Here is a 15,053-nt window from a genome sequence, read left to right on the forward strand (position 1 = left end):
AAGGGAATGTTACTTATGAGTACCTCAGCAAGGAAAGACAAGATGGAGATTCGTTTTTGTGCACTGTAGAAGCAAGCCATACTTTATACACCTGCCATACACTATACTACAGGACCCAACTCTAATGTTTGGCTTTAAACAGCTGTTTGTAAGAGTAGTAAGCAATAATCTATTAACAAATACTACTATACATTCACAAGTACCTGAATTTTTATTGCACTTTCTTTAATTTTATGAAATCTCTTCTTTTCAATGAATCCCCTGACTCTAGCCTGCACTATGATAATATTCTTCCGGGCTTGTAAGTAAGTTGTTCTTTGGCATTTCACAGTCAAATGGGATCGGTAGCATCGCTGTAAGACAACTGCTGCTTTTTTATATCTTGCATATTCTGATTTAGTTTTACGCATTAAATAATAGGCTTGTAATGTAATAGCTGCTGTTTTAAGTTGAATAAATCTTCTACGATGCACAGCCATTTGAAGAAAAGACTGAATCTTTCTTGCAGCTCGTATTTCTCTTGCCATTTTTCTTGCTTTCATTCCACGACAGGCAGACTGAATAATAATTATCGCTTGCCTTTGAACAGAATATTCTGCTTGCTGTAAACGAGCCATATGACATGCTCTGTACCACCTCTGAATAGCAACTGTTGAACTACGAATCAATTTATAGCGAGTCTTTGTTCTTTGGCATCGGAACACAGACTGGATGATTATTGCTGCTGCTTTTTTTGCGAGAAAACGCTTCCTTTGCACACTCATTTGTAAGAATGATTGAACACGCCGTGCAGCCACAGTGGTTTTACGTAACTGCCTAGCTTTTTTAGCACGAAAAGCAGATTGAATACAAAGGATAGCCTTTTTTATTTTTGCATAGTTTTCTACATCAGCTTCTTTTGCCATTTTGGCTCTGAACCTTTGCTGTATAACTCTGACAGCCCAGTGCAACTGTTTATAGCATCTATGTTGTATATACATGCGATAACTGGACTGTATTATAGTTGCCGAGACATGCATTATTTTCAGTTTCTGTCGTTCCTTCATGCCTCTATATGACGCTTGAATAACAAGAGCAGACCTCTTAATTATCAGATATTTCTTTCGTTGATTCTTTCCTTTAACGTAGGATCGATAGTAATTCTGTATAACAATAGCTGCAATTCTTATATTTTGATAGGAGCTTTTATTCCTGTGCATTCTGTAGGCTGACTGGATTTTCCTCGCAGCTAAATGCATATGCTTAATATACTTCCGCACCCTGACACCTCTGTACACAGCCTGTATAATAATAGTTGCTCGGCAAAAAGAAAGATACTCCCAAGTATGCTGTCTTGACAACATCAAAGCTCTGTATCTCCTCTGAAAGACAATAGTAGCTGCTTTAAGAGAAAGATACCTTTGATGTTCTCTCAATGCTTTAAAATTTTTCTGAAGAACGATAGCAGCACAATGCATTTCTTGATGTTGTTTTTTTACCCTCCTGTCTCGAAATGCCTTCTGAATACAAATTGCTGCTTTCTTCAATGAAGAGAAATGCTGTACTGCAATATTCCTCAGGTTATTGGCTCTGTACCTCTTCTGTATTAGCTGGGTTGCCCACTGAACCTTTCTGTAATGGTGGTACTGCTTGTACATTCGATAGTTTCTCTGTATTGTAAGTGCTGCCTCATGTCTTTTCTTCAACAAGTATCTTGTTTTCATTCCTCTAAAGGCAGCCTGAAGAACTAAAACAGAATTGTACAATTTTATGTATATTTCTCTCACACGCTTCCCTTCCCTGTAAGCACGATAATGCTGCTGTATGATTACTGAAGCAAGCCTGACAGCTTGATAGGAAATATAAATTTTATGCATTCTTAATGTTGCTTGGATAACTGTAGCAGCTCGATGCATCTGCTGTATTTTTTTCCTTACCACAAAGCCTCTATAGGCAGACTGTATGATAACAGCAGCATTAAGGAAGGAGAGGTATTTTTGACGTTGATTTTTTGCTAGTTTTGTTGCTCGGTATTTTCTCTGAGTTGCAATAGCAGCTGTCTTCAGGGAAATAAAATGTTTTCTTTTCATAAAAGTTCTAAATCTTCTTTGAATAAGCTCAGCAGATGCGCTCATAGTTCTTATAAGTCTTCTTGTTTTCATACCACGGAAGGCAGCCTGGATACGAAGTGCTGCCTTTTTCACAATCATATAGTTGTGAACTTGAGCATTTCGTTCCTTACAGGCACGGAACCACTGCTGAATCCGTCTAGTTGCCAGTAACAATTTTCTGAAATCTCTTCGTTGCCTGTGCATTCGATAATAAGACTGTATTATTGTCGCTGAGCGATGCATAGTTTTTAAGCCTTGTCGAACTTTCAGGCCTCTGCAGGCAGCCTGAAGGATAATAGAAGAATTCTTTAGCTCCAAGTACTTTTTACGTTGTATTTTGCCTAAACAAAATGCTCTATATCGTCTTTGAATTATAATTGCTGCCATTCTCATTGCCTGGTATCTAATGTTTATGCGATGCATCTTAAACATGGCCTGAATAGAAATAGCTGCTTGATGCATACGGTGAATTTGTTGTCTAACTTTTACACCTCTATAAATAGCTTGCATTTTGACTGTGGCTTTCTTTAAGGACAAATATTCTTGCTTTTGACATTTAGCATGCATAACTGCACGATAATGCCTTTGAATCACAATAGTTGCAGATCTGAGTGTTACATACTCCTTTTTTACCAGGTAAGATTTGAAGGCTGCTTGTATAACTGTAGCCGCTTTGCTTAGTTTGCTTAACTGTTTCCTCACAGTCATCCCACGGTAAGCAGACTGCAAGACTAGCACAGCGGTCTTTGTTTTTAGAAAAAGTGCACGTTGGTTTTTTTTCATACAGTAAGATCTGAAGTATCTCTGAATCACTAAAGTTGCTTGTCTTAGTTTTTTGAATTTTTGTTGATTTATATGCATTCTGTAATAGGACTGAATAATTGTTGCAAGATTATGCTTCTTTTGAATTTGCTTTCTCTCAGTTTTCCCTCTCCATATTGCCTGGAGACGTACTACACAGGTACGCAGCGCATCATATTCTTGCCGTTGTTTCCGTCCTGTAACTCTGGCTCTGTAACGCTGCTGGATAGTTAGCACAGCATGGTAGGTAAGTCTGAATCTTTTCTGAGCTATAAATTTTCTGAAGGCAGACTGTAAGGTAGTTGCAGCAACATGTTGACTTTGAATCTGTTTTCGTACTTTCCAACCACGAAAAGCTGCCTGTAAAGAAAGCACAGCTGCTCTAGTGGTTAAGAAGCTCAGTCTTTGCCTGTTACCAGTCTTACAGATTCTGTACCATCTCTGAATCACAATGGCAGCTTGAATCATTGCCTGAAATTTCATTCTCGCAGCATAAGTCCTAAAAGCTGTCTGAATTTTAATAGCAGCTATGTATTTAAGTTTAAAAGTTTTGCGCACTTTATAGCCCCTGTAGGCTGCTTGTAAGCACACAGCTGCTTTTTTGATTTGCAAGAATTCCTGCCTCTGACAGCGCTGCCTTTGGTATGCATGATAGCGCTTTTGAATGATAACAGCAGCGCTGTAAATGCTTAAATAACGTTGCCTGTCTCTTCTCATTCTGTAGCGTGCCTGGAGAAATACTGCAGTCTTCTTCCACCTTTGTATTTGTTTCCTGACAAGATAGCCTCGAACTGCAGCTTGAATTCTTATGCAAGCTCCCTTTAATTTCCTATAATCTTCTTTAAGTTGAAGAACGTATCTATGAGTCCGATATCTTCGCTGGACATAAAGCGTTGCCTTCCTTAATGTACAATAATGCTTGTGTGCTTGTCTCATCTTTACAAAAGCTTGAATCTTCACTGCTGCATCTTTTAAGTTTTTAAATCTCTTTTGGACAATATAAGCACGGTAACTTGACTGAATTTTTATCACGGATCTTAATATGCGAGCCTCTTTTCTAGCTTGCATTCCTCTGTAGGCAGACTGTAGGACAATAGCAGCAAGACGTATCCTCTGGAAGGAGGAAGCTGCTTTTCTAGAAGTGACATATGCCCTATAACGAGCTTGAATTACAGAAGCAGCATTTTTAATCTCTTTGTATCTCTTTACTTGTTGGTATTTTCTCACATGTGACTGCAATGTAATAACAGAATTTTTTATGCGTAGAAATCTTAGTTTCTCTTGTTTCATTCTCCACAGTGACTGAACAACACAAGCTGCTTTTGTTTGCCTGTATAGCATACGCGCTTTCATGCCTCTAAAAGCAGCTTGGAGAACTATTATTGCTGCACATTTTTGCAAATAGTTTTCCCTTTCCTTTTTTCCTGACCTATAAGCTCTGTAATACCGCTGAATTGTCACTATTTGTGCCCTATGTTCCTGGTAAATACGTCTTGCAAGCTGACACCTGTACCAAGCCTGAATCTTGATCACACTTTGTTTAATATGTAAATACTGCTTCAAGTCTTTGTGCATCCTATACCAAGACTGTATGACAAGGGCAGCTCTCTTTCTTTCAGCCAGCTTTGAAGATTGCCATTTTCGGAAATAAGCCTGCAGTACTAATGTAGCTTTAATTTTCTGTTGAATTTTGTGTGTTCTCCATCTTCTGAATGCAGACTGAATAGTAAGTGCTGAAGACTTTAAGATTTTATATCTTCGTCGATCTTCTTTCATCAATTTAGATGCACGCAGATGGCTCTGAATTGTAACAGCAGCCCAAACAATTCGTTTATATGAAGCAACAGACATCACCATCCTTATCCTTGCTTGTACAAAGATAGCATAGTATCTTAGCTGTAAATATCTCTTCCTAGCAGAGTACCTCCTCCAATAAGCCTGCAAGAAAAAACAGCAAGTTTAATACTTTCTCTATGACACCTAGGAGATTAAGCCTCATTTTGAGGACTACCAGCCTAGGACTTAAGATTTCTTTATTCCTACTTAACCCTTAGGGACATAGGTCTAGATCTCCATGTAAAACCAAAAGCTGAATACTTGATTTTTTTTTTTTTTTTTTTTTTTAAGCAACTTATATGCTGGCACACAGCTAAATTCATCTTGGCAACAAAGATTTCCTCTTAAACTATTTGATGATTCAGTCATTCTTTAATCTCTACTCCAAAGAGAGGTCTTAAAAACATAATATTTGGTTCTGGGTAATAGCAGGAAAGGTATCACGAGAAACTGAATTAATTATCCAATTACTAGCTACTAATAATTAACTAATTCCTGCCATTCTGAAAGCATCCACTGCAGGTGGCATAACATAAGTAATTTTTTTTAAAGCTGCTTCAGTGATGTTCAGCAGCTGCAAAGAGACAAGCCAGCACAACCTGATCAGTCCTTACATAGACCAGTTGAAGGCCTAGTGTTTAAGTCTTTTTGGTATACCAATACAAAATATTCATTAAGAAAGAACAATTATAGATTTAATAGCACTACGTTTTATTACCTTTTCTCTCTGAAGAGAGAGAGTTACCAAAACATCTCAAAAGGAAATTAAAAAATGAATTAGGTTTTTAAGACGACATCAATTGCTGCAAGCAGAACAACTGACCCTGAACAAGCCTTTACCTCACAGGTTGCAAATGGTCTCCTTGTGTAATCTCACTTTATATCATATTACCTGAATGACTGTGGCAGATTTACTTCTGGCTTCCTCCAGTTCTGCCTTTTTTAGATTTAAAAATTTCATCCTGGCTAAGTATCTTCTCCAGTACTTCTGGATGAATAGTGCTGCATTCTCTTTTTTAAGTATGCGTCGATGAGACAAGAACTCGATTGCAGATTTTTGAATTATCCGAGCAGCTCTGTCTCTTTCCTACAAAGAGTGAATTTCCAGTGAACAGTTAGTTATTTTAATACATCAAAAATTTGAGTGAAAGCTCCCATACTATCTGAAGCAATCTCCCATAAGAGTTATGTTTGTTAATACCACATTTTTTCTTCACTCTACTAAGAGAACTTCTCTGATACAGAATATTTACTTCAACTCTAATACCATGTATTTACAAAGAGCTTACTTATAAATCTGCCTCTTCCCACTTTGATTGTTCTTCCCCTTTGCTACTAAATTTCTTCAGCACTCCTAAGGAATTCATCTTTAAGCCTCAGTTTTATCCATACTAATTTAATCCATACTAATGGGGCACTCTAGCTTTTCAGCTACATTTAACTTTTAAATAACAGAACATACAAACATAAAGACAGTCATGCCAGATGAGACCAACAGGCCCATCTAGCCCACAGCTCTGTTTGCACGTATCAACCAATGCTTTTATAGTAACCCAGAGACTGTAGCAACAAACCGATGTATATCAGGGTAAAAGGAAAAAGCAACTTACAGATGTAATTCTTGAACATGTAAAAAAAATCTTGTCAGAATCTTACTACCAGTATGGTGCACATGGCAAAAGACCTACATGCACAGTATAAGACTAAATCCACAGTGAAGGAACGTCCTGGAGAACAAAAAAACCCTACACAAACATAAACCCCACCCCCCTTCTGCCTAGCAGATTCCTAAAATATTTCACCCGAAGACTCTTCCGGCATCTAATAATGTTGATCATACCACACCATGTCTAACTGAGACACACTTTAACAGTGTCATAGTTTTAAAGCCATCACAACATCTGGCAGAACAACCTAAAAAGCAAGAAACAAAGTACCAAAACTAATGCAACTCAACTCAAAATGCTTTGGCAAAGTTTTGCTCCTGAGCAAAAATATTAAACACACCTAGAAGTTTAATGTTTCTAAGGTGGAAAGAGTAATTAATAGTAATTCAAAACGAACAACTCCCTTTTTGTTCTAAGAATATTTGACTTGGGGAAAGGGAGTGATGCGCTCTAATTAGAATGTAAAAAAGAAACCCTGGAGAACAGTAGTCTTTAACAAATGTAATTATTCCAGAATAGTCATTAACTAAAACATTTTTACTAGAAGATTACACTAGCAAAAAGGCTGTATGTTTTGAAAGTAAAAAAGGTGCTACTATTTAACGCCAATATTATTCTAATAAACCTGTGCACTCCAAACAGCGAATTTATCTTCTTTTATTTAGTATTCCTCAAAGTAGAAGCTACCAATATTGCACAGGCAAAAGGTACCTGAGAGAGCTTCAGTTCCTTTTTCAGCCTGTACTTCCTCCAAGCAGACTGAATTAATCGAGCAGCTCGAGTTTCTTGCCGAAGATCTAGAAGCCGCGAACACAGAAATGACAGGTAGGTAATAACAACCTATATAAACACAGAATACAGCAAGTTAAGGAATACCTAGGAGAACAGGACACATTTACATCAACTCTAAGGGCATCTTACCTTCTCATCAGGAATTGTATTTGACATGTCTGAGTGATGAACCATTGCAGGTATTCCACCTAGGTCAGAAACTGCAGCACTGATCAGCTGGAAGTTTTTCCTTTCATTGTCCAATAGTTCCTTGTATAGGACTGACGTGGTTACAGCTTTGCAAAGAAGCGAAAATATTTGTCAGATCAGGTTAAGTTGAAAAAGAAATATCATTAATATGAATCTCTGCACACCAAATAACTCACTTTGGTCAAACATTCCTTCCATAACATTTAGAGAAGTATCGGACTCTGAAGAGGAGGAGGAGGAGAAGTTTAGTCCCACTGTATGAGTTCTTGAGCATTCTACTGTTTGAGTTGTACGTTGGCACACAGATTCCAAAGGCACATAACAGGGATGATAATGATGAATCAAATGACACAACACTCTACCATCCGAGAAACACACTGTGAAATTTTCCACCTGTTTAACAAAATAGAGTAAGATACAAGTTTCTTGAATTTCTGATACCAGGTAATTGGTGTAAACTGGATATAGAATTTGTCATCTTGTAACATTGAAAGTGATTGAGTATGGCTTGCACAAATATCTTTTAAACAAAGAAAAAAAATTGAGACTAGTGTTTTCCTTGGACATTCATTATACAGTGACATACAGCTGTAAGAAACCAGAAACAGAGACATGAATGACTACACAGTAAGTCTCCACAGCAAACAATAAAGAAACCAAATAAAAAAACCAATATTTCCACAGAGAAGTCCCCAAGAAACTTCTATAGATAGCTTTGCAGTAATTACTATTAGTCAGAGCAGAAGTTCAGAACTTAAGTGCTCCATTTTGTCCTTTAGCAAAATTAGAAGGCATGGCTGTATTCTGAGCAAAGACAAGTCTCTGAACAGGGTTTCCCTTCTTAGAGGGAACCACCAAAAACATGTCCCTTGTAAGCATAACACATCTCTAAGGAGAGGAATCCCCCTTGCCCCAAACATTGGTTTAATTCTCACAGTTCCCACAAATCATGGAAGCTTTATGCACAGAGTTTTAAGATGAGAGGAGAAAAAAACAAAACAAAACAAAAAACAAAAAAGACCCACAACACCACCATATTCAAACAAAAAGGTGGTATTTTTGAAAGGCATTTTTATGCATCAGGCCTTCACTGGGAGGGGAAATGTCCTTTTACTCAAATTTGTTTAAAGTGAGAGCTGCAAGTAAACTCATAGAAAGCTGGTTACTCCAAATCAGAGCAAATTAAGTCCAAAGCAACACTTAAAACCAGTTATCATTGGCTGTTACTACGTATCTGATAACTTTAAGAATTCTGCTCTAAAAAGAACAAGCATTCTTATGACAGCAAAAGATACCTTTGCAGAAATGTACAGAAAAATATTTACCTTGATATTGTAAAATTCACAAACAGCATTGACCCAAGCCATCAGCAGCTCCACATTTTCACTGTAACTTTGAAATGAGGAGTTACTATTGTCATAGTCTTGCCTTCTGCTGTGATTTGAAAAAGGCTTGAGAGCATCCAATTTTGTTTTTATTTTGTGTGCATTCTTTAAAAAATCAATTTCTTCTCTTAACTGTTCTACATTAAGATAAACATCCACCTATCAGGGAGAGGAAGGGAAAAATAAATAAATAAATAAAGATTTTATTCACACCACCACCAGCCTAATATGCAACACATTATAGCAACTATATAAGCCTGCTGAATACAGAGGCTTAAGGTATAGCATTTTAAGGAGAAACTACTCTCACTTAGCAGTATAGTATCTGCCACATTGTCAGCATAGATGGCAGTGACCACTTCAGATAAAGAACTTACACTCACATTCCCATCTTTCTGTGTAAAAGTTATAGATCAATTTATTAATCTCTGATAGTTCTGCAGTATGGTCTTTGGGATTATTGCTTTAGAAGTACTTAATCACATTTGTATTCCTGACTATTTAGTAGTCAATTTCTACCTCAACTTCTATCTTACTTCCTCTTTCATAATTTACCTTCCTTCTGACTGGATTTGTCAGCTGGATATGCATTTTCAAAAGAGTATCTGACTCGAGTAAACTCTTAGAACAGAAGTTTTCTTAAAAAAACTATTTTTGCTTCCTTCTAATTAATTTTTCCAGTGACTTTGCAATTCCATTACGATACACCTAAGGTAACTTCATTTGTATTTCAAGAATTTGTTTCTTCAGTTTTGTCTTGACTGTTCAAGAAAATAGAAAGAAAATAGAAAGAAAGTACGTAAAGTAAAAGAGCTATAGCTTCAGAGCTTCCTGTAGTTGTCTGTCAGTATGACTTCACAAGCTGATCCAAAAGTTGTCGCATGTCCTTTTCAGTTAGTAAGAGCTTACCAGCATTTTGAGACTAATGTTATTTTATTTTAATTATCAATTCTGATACTATACAGCATAAGCTCAAAAGTTAAGTTTTCCCCCAAAAGTTGTACAAATGTATACCAGAAGAGAAAGCATAGTTAAAATGATATCTAAAGTATATTGTTAGGGAACAGTTAACAGGCAGTGCTTGCATGGCACTTTGAATATACAAAGCAAATCCTTCCAGTCTAAAGTTTGATTAGCGGAGGCTCCACAGACAACAAGGAACCAGTGAAGAACAGGCATTTTCATTGTGTCTCGTTCGTAACTAGTATTTAAAAAAAAAAAAAAAAAAAAAAAGTAATGGAGCAGTACCTGGAAAGCAAAGACAATTTTCCACAACAGTGCTAAAGTTCGTTCTCTGTGTCTATCCACAATGTCCCTGGAGTCAACTGAAGCACCTATCAAGTAAAACAAAGAATTGAAACAATTAAAACTGAATTAGCAAAAATAAAATAAAATTAGAATTGAAAGAATTAAAACAGTCACTAGTACTCAAATGCACTTAGAATAACTCCGATTTCTAGGCCTTACCATTTTCATCTTTCAACTGAATTCCTCGCTCTTTAAGCACATTAAGAACAATATCAACGTTATGCATCTTCTGAAGACGACTTATTGCAGGAACTCGCAGATGTTTTGAAAGATTCCAGTTTTTTGTGAGAAGTTCCATTGTTCTCCTGAAAAAAAGGGAATTTCACAGATTAGTGCCTTAGCTAAGCTCACATAAAGTGTTATATAAAAGAAAATAAAATAGTTAATAATGCTTTGTATCAACGCACACAAGACGAATGCCACATTGCAAGTCCACAGCCAAATTTGTTACAGCAAAGTCAAATTCATCAAGTGGAGTCTGAATATGACTGACAGGTAGCCCCAGGAAACTAAGATGGCGGGAAAGGTCACCTTCACCACTCAGGAAGTCTCGAGAAAATGCCAGCAGAACATCTTTGCTAGTCTAAACAAAAAGAGGATAACAATCTTAGCACTGCAATATTTGTTAAGTATCTTGTCAAGTACATCTCGTCCCCAAAACTGCATTCCATATTTCCTTGCCTAATACGTTCAAAACAAACAAACAAACAAAAAAAAGCACTAAACACAAAAAAACCCTTCCTTTTTATATTTTTAACCAGTTCATACACCTTTAATTTTCATCACACCTAGCTATGTGTCACCAAAAGCACCAAATCTGTGAATGCTATTCTCAGTCTATGTAGTACAAACTCAAGGAAAGGAGACTTTATTTCAACATAACAAAAAATATTTGTTAATCAAGAAGTTTATGTGATGTGTCACACAGTCTTACTTACGACAACAAAATATTAAGAGAAAAACACTCATAAACTGGCTTGCAGTTTAAGATCAGCTGCAGTATTCTTGGGTGGCATTTAAAAATAGTGCGGACACTCAGCTTTAGACAAGGAAGCCAAATAACGCAAGATAATTGAGTCCTTTCTACGGAACCAACACCTCAAAGTTTCCTTGAGAAATTTTTTATATAACTGCAAGATCATGTGTTGAGAATGTTCATGTAAAAGGTTGAACAGCTAAGATCTGTTAAAAAAGCAGCATTTATTCAAATAAAATATACAAATCCTACATTCAATCATAAAACAATGTTGGAAGAAGACATCAAATCTCAGCTCCTACCTTGAACTCTGCATCCTTGCAGAAGAGGCAAGGGTCATGGTCAATGATTCTAGACTTTTTGGCACAATCCAGAAAGCAAACTAACAGCAGCAATTTTTTCAGTGTGAATTTTGATAAAGCTTCTTCATGGCCTAAAAAGATAAAACCCATGAAGTTATAGTTTTATAAATTCAAAATTAAGTGCTAAAAATAACCCTTTTGGGGAAGTAGTAGTTACCTTCTCGGTAAAGGTGAGGCACAGTGGGATGTCTGTATTCTGCTGCAATGTCAGGGTTCCAAAGCAAGCGATTAAGAATAAATATCGCCAAACCCATAACATCACTATTACTCTCCAAAGTTATCAGTTCTCCATAAACAGTCTAATATGAAGGGGGAGAGGAAAAAAAAAAAAAAAGGCAAAAACATTAAAATATTCTTAATTATGGAGGGGTTTTCTGAATAACATACACTACTGAAATTACATAGTGGTAAATGGCATAGCTATAAATGTTAAAGTAATTGGTCAGTAGTCTCCAAAATCGAGTAAATTTTCAAATCAGTCACTAACAGATCAAGCCAAAAGAAGTTTCAGAAGTAAATCTCATCTAATTTAAAGACATACATGATCATCTCCATTTGCAGACTCAATCAGAAAATCCCCTGGGAAAGCTGCAGTTTCTCACAGTTCAGTAAAGAGCGAAATCAACACTAAACCAAACTAAAATTTTGTGATATTGATCAGGGAGTTAACTTCCACTTTGCTTGACAAAATATTTTGCCTTGTAATAGGGTAGGCACTTTTTCAAAGTAAGTTTATTGTAATAAGTTAAAAGACAGGGCTACATGCTATAACTGAATTAATCTACCTGGATTATTAAAACAGAAAACAAACCAACCCACCAAACACTTGTAGCTAAAACAACTGCTAAATCTCCATAAAGCTTTGATTATAGACCATAAATTCTGTGCTTACCTCTAGACCTATACGCAGCCACAAAGGGTTGTAAGACAGAAGCCAGTTAAGGACTTTCTGTCTTTCTCCTGCAAAAAAACATCTTGTAAGATTACATCCAACAAATATTTCATATTATAACAAAGTGGTTTTAGACTAAATCAACTTACTATACGAATATCCCTTCTTCTGCTTACTAGAAAACATGCAAGCTTTTAGTATTCTTACCTACATCTTTCCATAGATGTCTGTCTTTACGAACCAGCAAACGTCTACTTTCAATCTCAACTTCCAGCTTCTTAATAGCTTTGACCATTGTTTCAGATGTAAACAAACGGCAAGCTGCACGTCGTAATTTATTCAGCCTACGCTGAGCAGTATAAGCTTTTAGAGATACTTCATCTTTTGTTGGTGCCTTAGGAACACTGGTTTTATGATGGTTCTCTACTCCCAAGATAAGAGCAGCTGCATTTACTGTTTAAACACACACACAGAAAGTATGCCTTTACATCTCAAACATACATTTTGTTATTTTACTTTTGAATAATGATCTTATTCCTCAGGAAGCTTTATGATCTGTTGCACTAAATACATCCTGTCAAGTCCATGAATTAGTCAAGTATTTAATGCAACAATACTTATTTCATAAACTAGCAGTGCTACGAATTCAGTTCTAAGGTGAATTGTACCTTCTTCAGTTTTTTATATTCAAGATAAAGGCAGAGGAAAAAGTACAACTATACTATCAGTTTACTACAGTGGCAGCTATAATGATTTCTAGCAGGTGTGGATTCCCCCTACACACCCGCTGAGGGCTGCTGCAGCTGCATGTTCCAATGCATATTTCTTGTTCCAGTGCATACTTCCTATTCAGGTGTGCTATATGCTGGGCTTGGTGCAAACAAGCGTGCTATTCACACTTATCACAACAGGGGAAATAAGACTCAGAAAGAGTCAGAGGGTTATAAAGTTCCACTGGAATGGACAGCACTCCAGTAAGAGGTTTAGCATATTTCATGTTTTCTATCACTGAAACATATTACCAAATATTTGCTTTTTAGTTAACACAGTCTAAAGTAAAATGCTGAACAGTGAAACACATGATATATAAATAAATATTAAAAAAGAAACAAAAACATCTACTCTTATGTAAAAGTTTATTGTTACATACAGTAAAATGACAAATTGAGACTAGCGCTAAGCTAGTATTTCTAGTTATATTCATTAATATTAGTAATGCAAATTACACAATATTTAAGAAAATTAATGAACAAAGTGTAAATTCTCATACTTTACCTTGTGAGGTGTTTGTTTTTACAGTGAAGTCATCAGGGGTAAGTATAAAATTTAACCACCAGGTGAAACCTCGTTGTTGCTTCTCCTTCCAGCGTTCATCATAAAACATGTTTTTAGCAGCAAAAGGCATTGGATGTCTAGGAATGACTTAAAAAATAAAAAAAAAAGTCTATGAAGGAGAGACTGACTATGTAAAATATAGGAGTTCTTCAAATGTTTGATAAGTGATATACATCTCACTGTGGAATATATTATGTTTGACACTCCATTTAGCACTATAACAGAAAAATAGCAGGTTAGAATCTTTGGTGACTTGCAGATCAGCCACTGTTAAATCAATTCCAGCCACAAATTATGGATTAGATTATTAAAGCACATGGAATAAAAACAAGATTTCTAGAACTCAAGCCATTTGCAATACACCTGAGGGCAAATTCAAGTTAATTTGGATTACATCCAGAAACAATCATTTTATAGATGCTTTTTTCTGACCAGAATGGACTTACCAGCTGTGTGAAATCATTATCTTTTTGGTAGCAAGTTTTCTCTTCTGGGGCAAAAGAAGCATTTCACTAAGCACCATCAGTCAGCTAGGAATACATCTATGATACAGTTTTTCACAATTTCAGCTTACACTGGGGGGAAGCAATATTTACTTTCAGCTGACCATGTGATGCAACCAATTTTCCTTATGAGTATTCAAAATGCAGCATGAAAGCTATATATTTCTTTTCTACTAGATACTGTTTTCTTTTAGGTACTGTCTCTTCACTCCACTCCAGCTCTACCCAGTTGGGTCTTGCCAATCACAAGCAATACCAGTACAGTAATTGTGACATTCAGTTCAGTGAATATTGTTTTGCCACAAAATACCAGAAGTCTGCCTACCTGTTTTCAATGGTTTCACAAATGTCAGGTGAGACTGAGCCAATCCAGCAATAGGTTTATTAATTCTGTTGATAGTTTTAGATGCTTTCTGAAGTGAAGAACCTGTGAGCATTAACATACAAATATAAACAACAAACATCTGTCAGTGAAAGTCGATGCGTCAAACAGCGAAATGTTAATGATCGTAACACTGCTAAAGCATGGAACTGGAGTAATTCCCTATGAACCCATATAAAACACCAGTAATTTCTTATTCGTGAGTGATGAAGAAAATTCAGCAAAGCACTCTGACTGCAATTAAAAGGAAAAAAATAGTTAAGAGTGAATAAGAGCTATTGTATCTCACAGTTCTTCCTTACACTAATTTACTAGTTACTGTTCACAATTTTTTCCCCAACAGATTTTCATCCTTATGGATTACTAACTTTGACTGGAAACACATTCAGTACTACCTCGGGGGAGGGGGGAAAGAGACATTATGAAATTCCTACTTCCTTAGCTAGGAAAAACAACCCAGCATTAAGGTGCAATCTTGCACTCGCACAGATTCATTTCACTGCTCTGCACATGTTTACAACTCTGAGACAAGTCA

General features: G+C 36.3%; 1 protein-coding gene across 1 annotated transcript in view; it reads right to left on the bottom strand.

The window, feature by feature from the left end:
- Positions 1-15,053, bottom strand: part of ASPM (assembly factor for spindle microtubules) — a 32,183-nt gene that overhangs the window by 9,954 nt on the left and 7,176 nt on the right. Inside the window, exons 4-18 of the mRNA XM_067300770.1 lie at positions 14,462-14,563; positions 13,574-13,720; positions 12,506-12,751; positions 12,299-12,366; positions 11,564-11,705; positions 11,347-11,477; positions 10,476-10,651; positions 10,228-10,373; positions 10,009-10,094; positions 8,701-8,919; positions 7,552-7,768; positions 7,316-7,461; positions 7,106-7,234; positions 5,620-5,814; positions 204-4,829 (exon numbers count right to left, since the gene is read on the bottom strand). Coding sequence (XP_067156871.1) covers positions 204-4,829; positions 5,620-5,814; positions 7,106-7,234; positions 7,316-7,461; positions 7,552-7,768; positions 8,701-8,919; positions 10,009-10,094; positions 10,228-10,373; positions 10,476-10,651; positions 11,347-11,477; positions 11,564-11,705; positions 12,299-12,366; positions 12,506-12,751; positions 13,574-13,720; positions 14,462-14,563 — 6,776 coding nt within the window. The remainder of the gene's footprint in view (positions 1-203; positions 4,830-5,619; positions 5,815-7,105; positions 7,235-7,315; positions 7,462-7,551; positions 7,769-8,700; positions 8,920-10,008; positions 10,095-10,227; positions 10,374-10,475; positions 10,652-11,346; positions 11,478-11,563; positions 11,706-12,298; positions 12,367-12,505; positions 12,752-13,573; positions 13,721-14,461; positions 14,564-15,053) is intronic.

This window comes from Apteryx mantelli, chromosome 8, assembly GCF_036417845.1.
Source record: "Apteryx mantelli isolate bAptMan1 chromosome 8, bAptMan1.hap1, whole genome shotgun sequence".
NCBI classification, from domain to species: Eukaryota; Metazoa; Chordata; class Aves; order Apterygiformes; family Apterygidae; genus Apteryx; species Apteryx mantelli.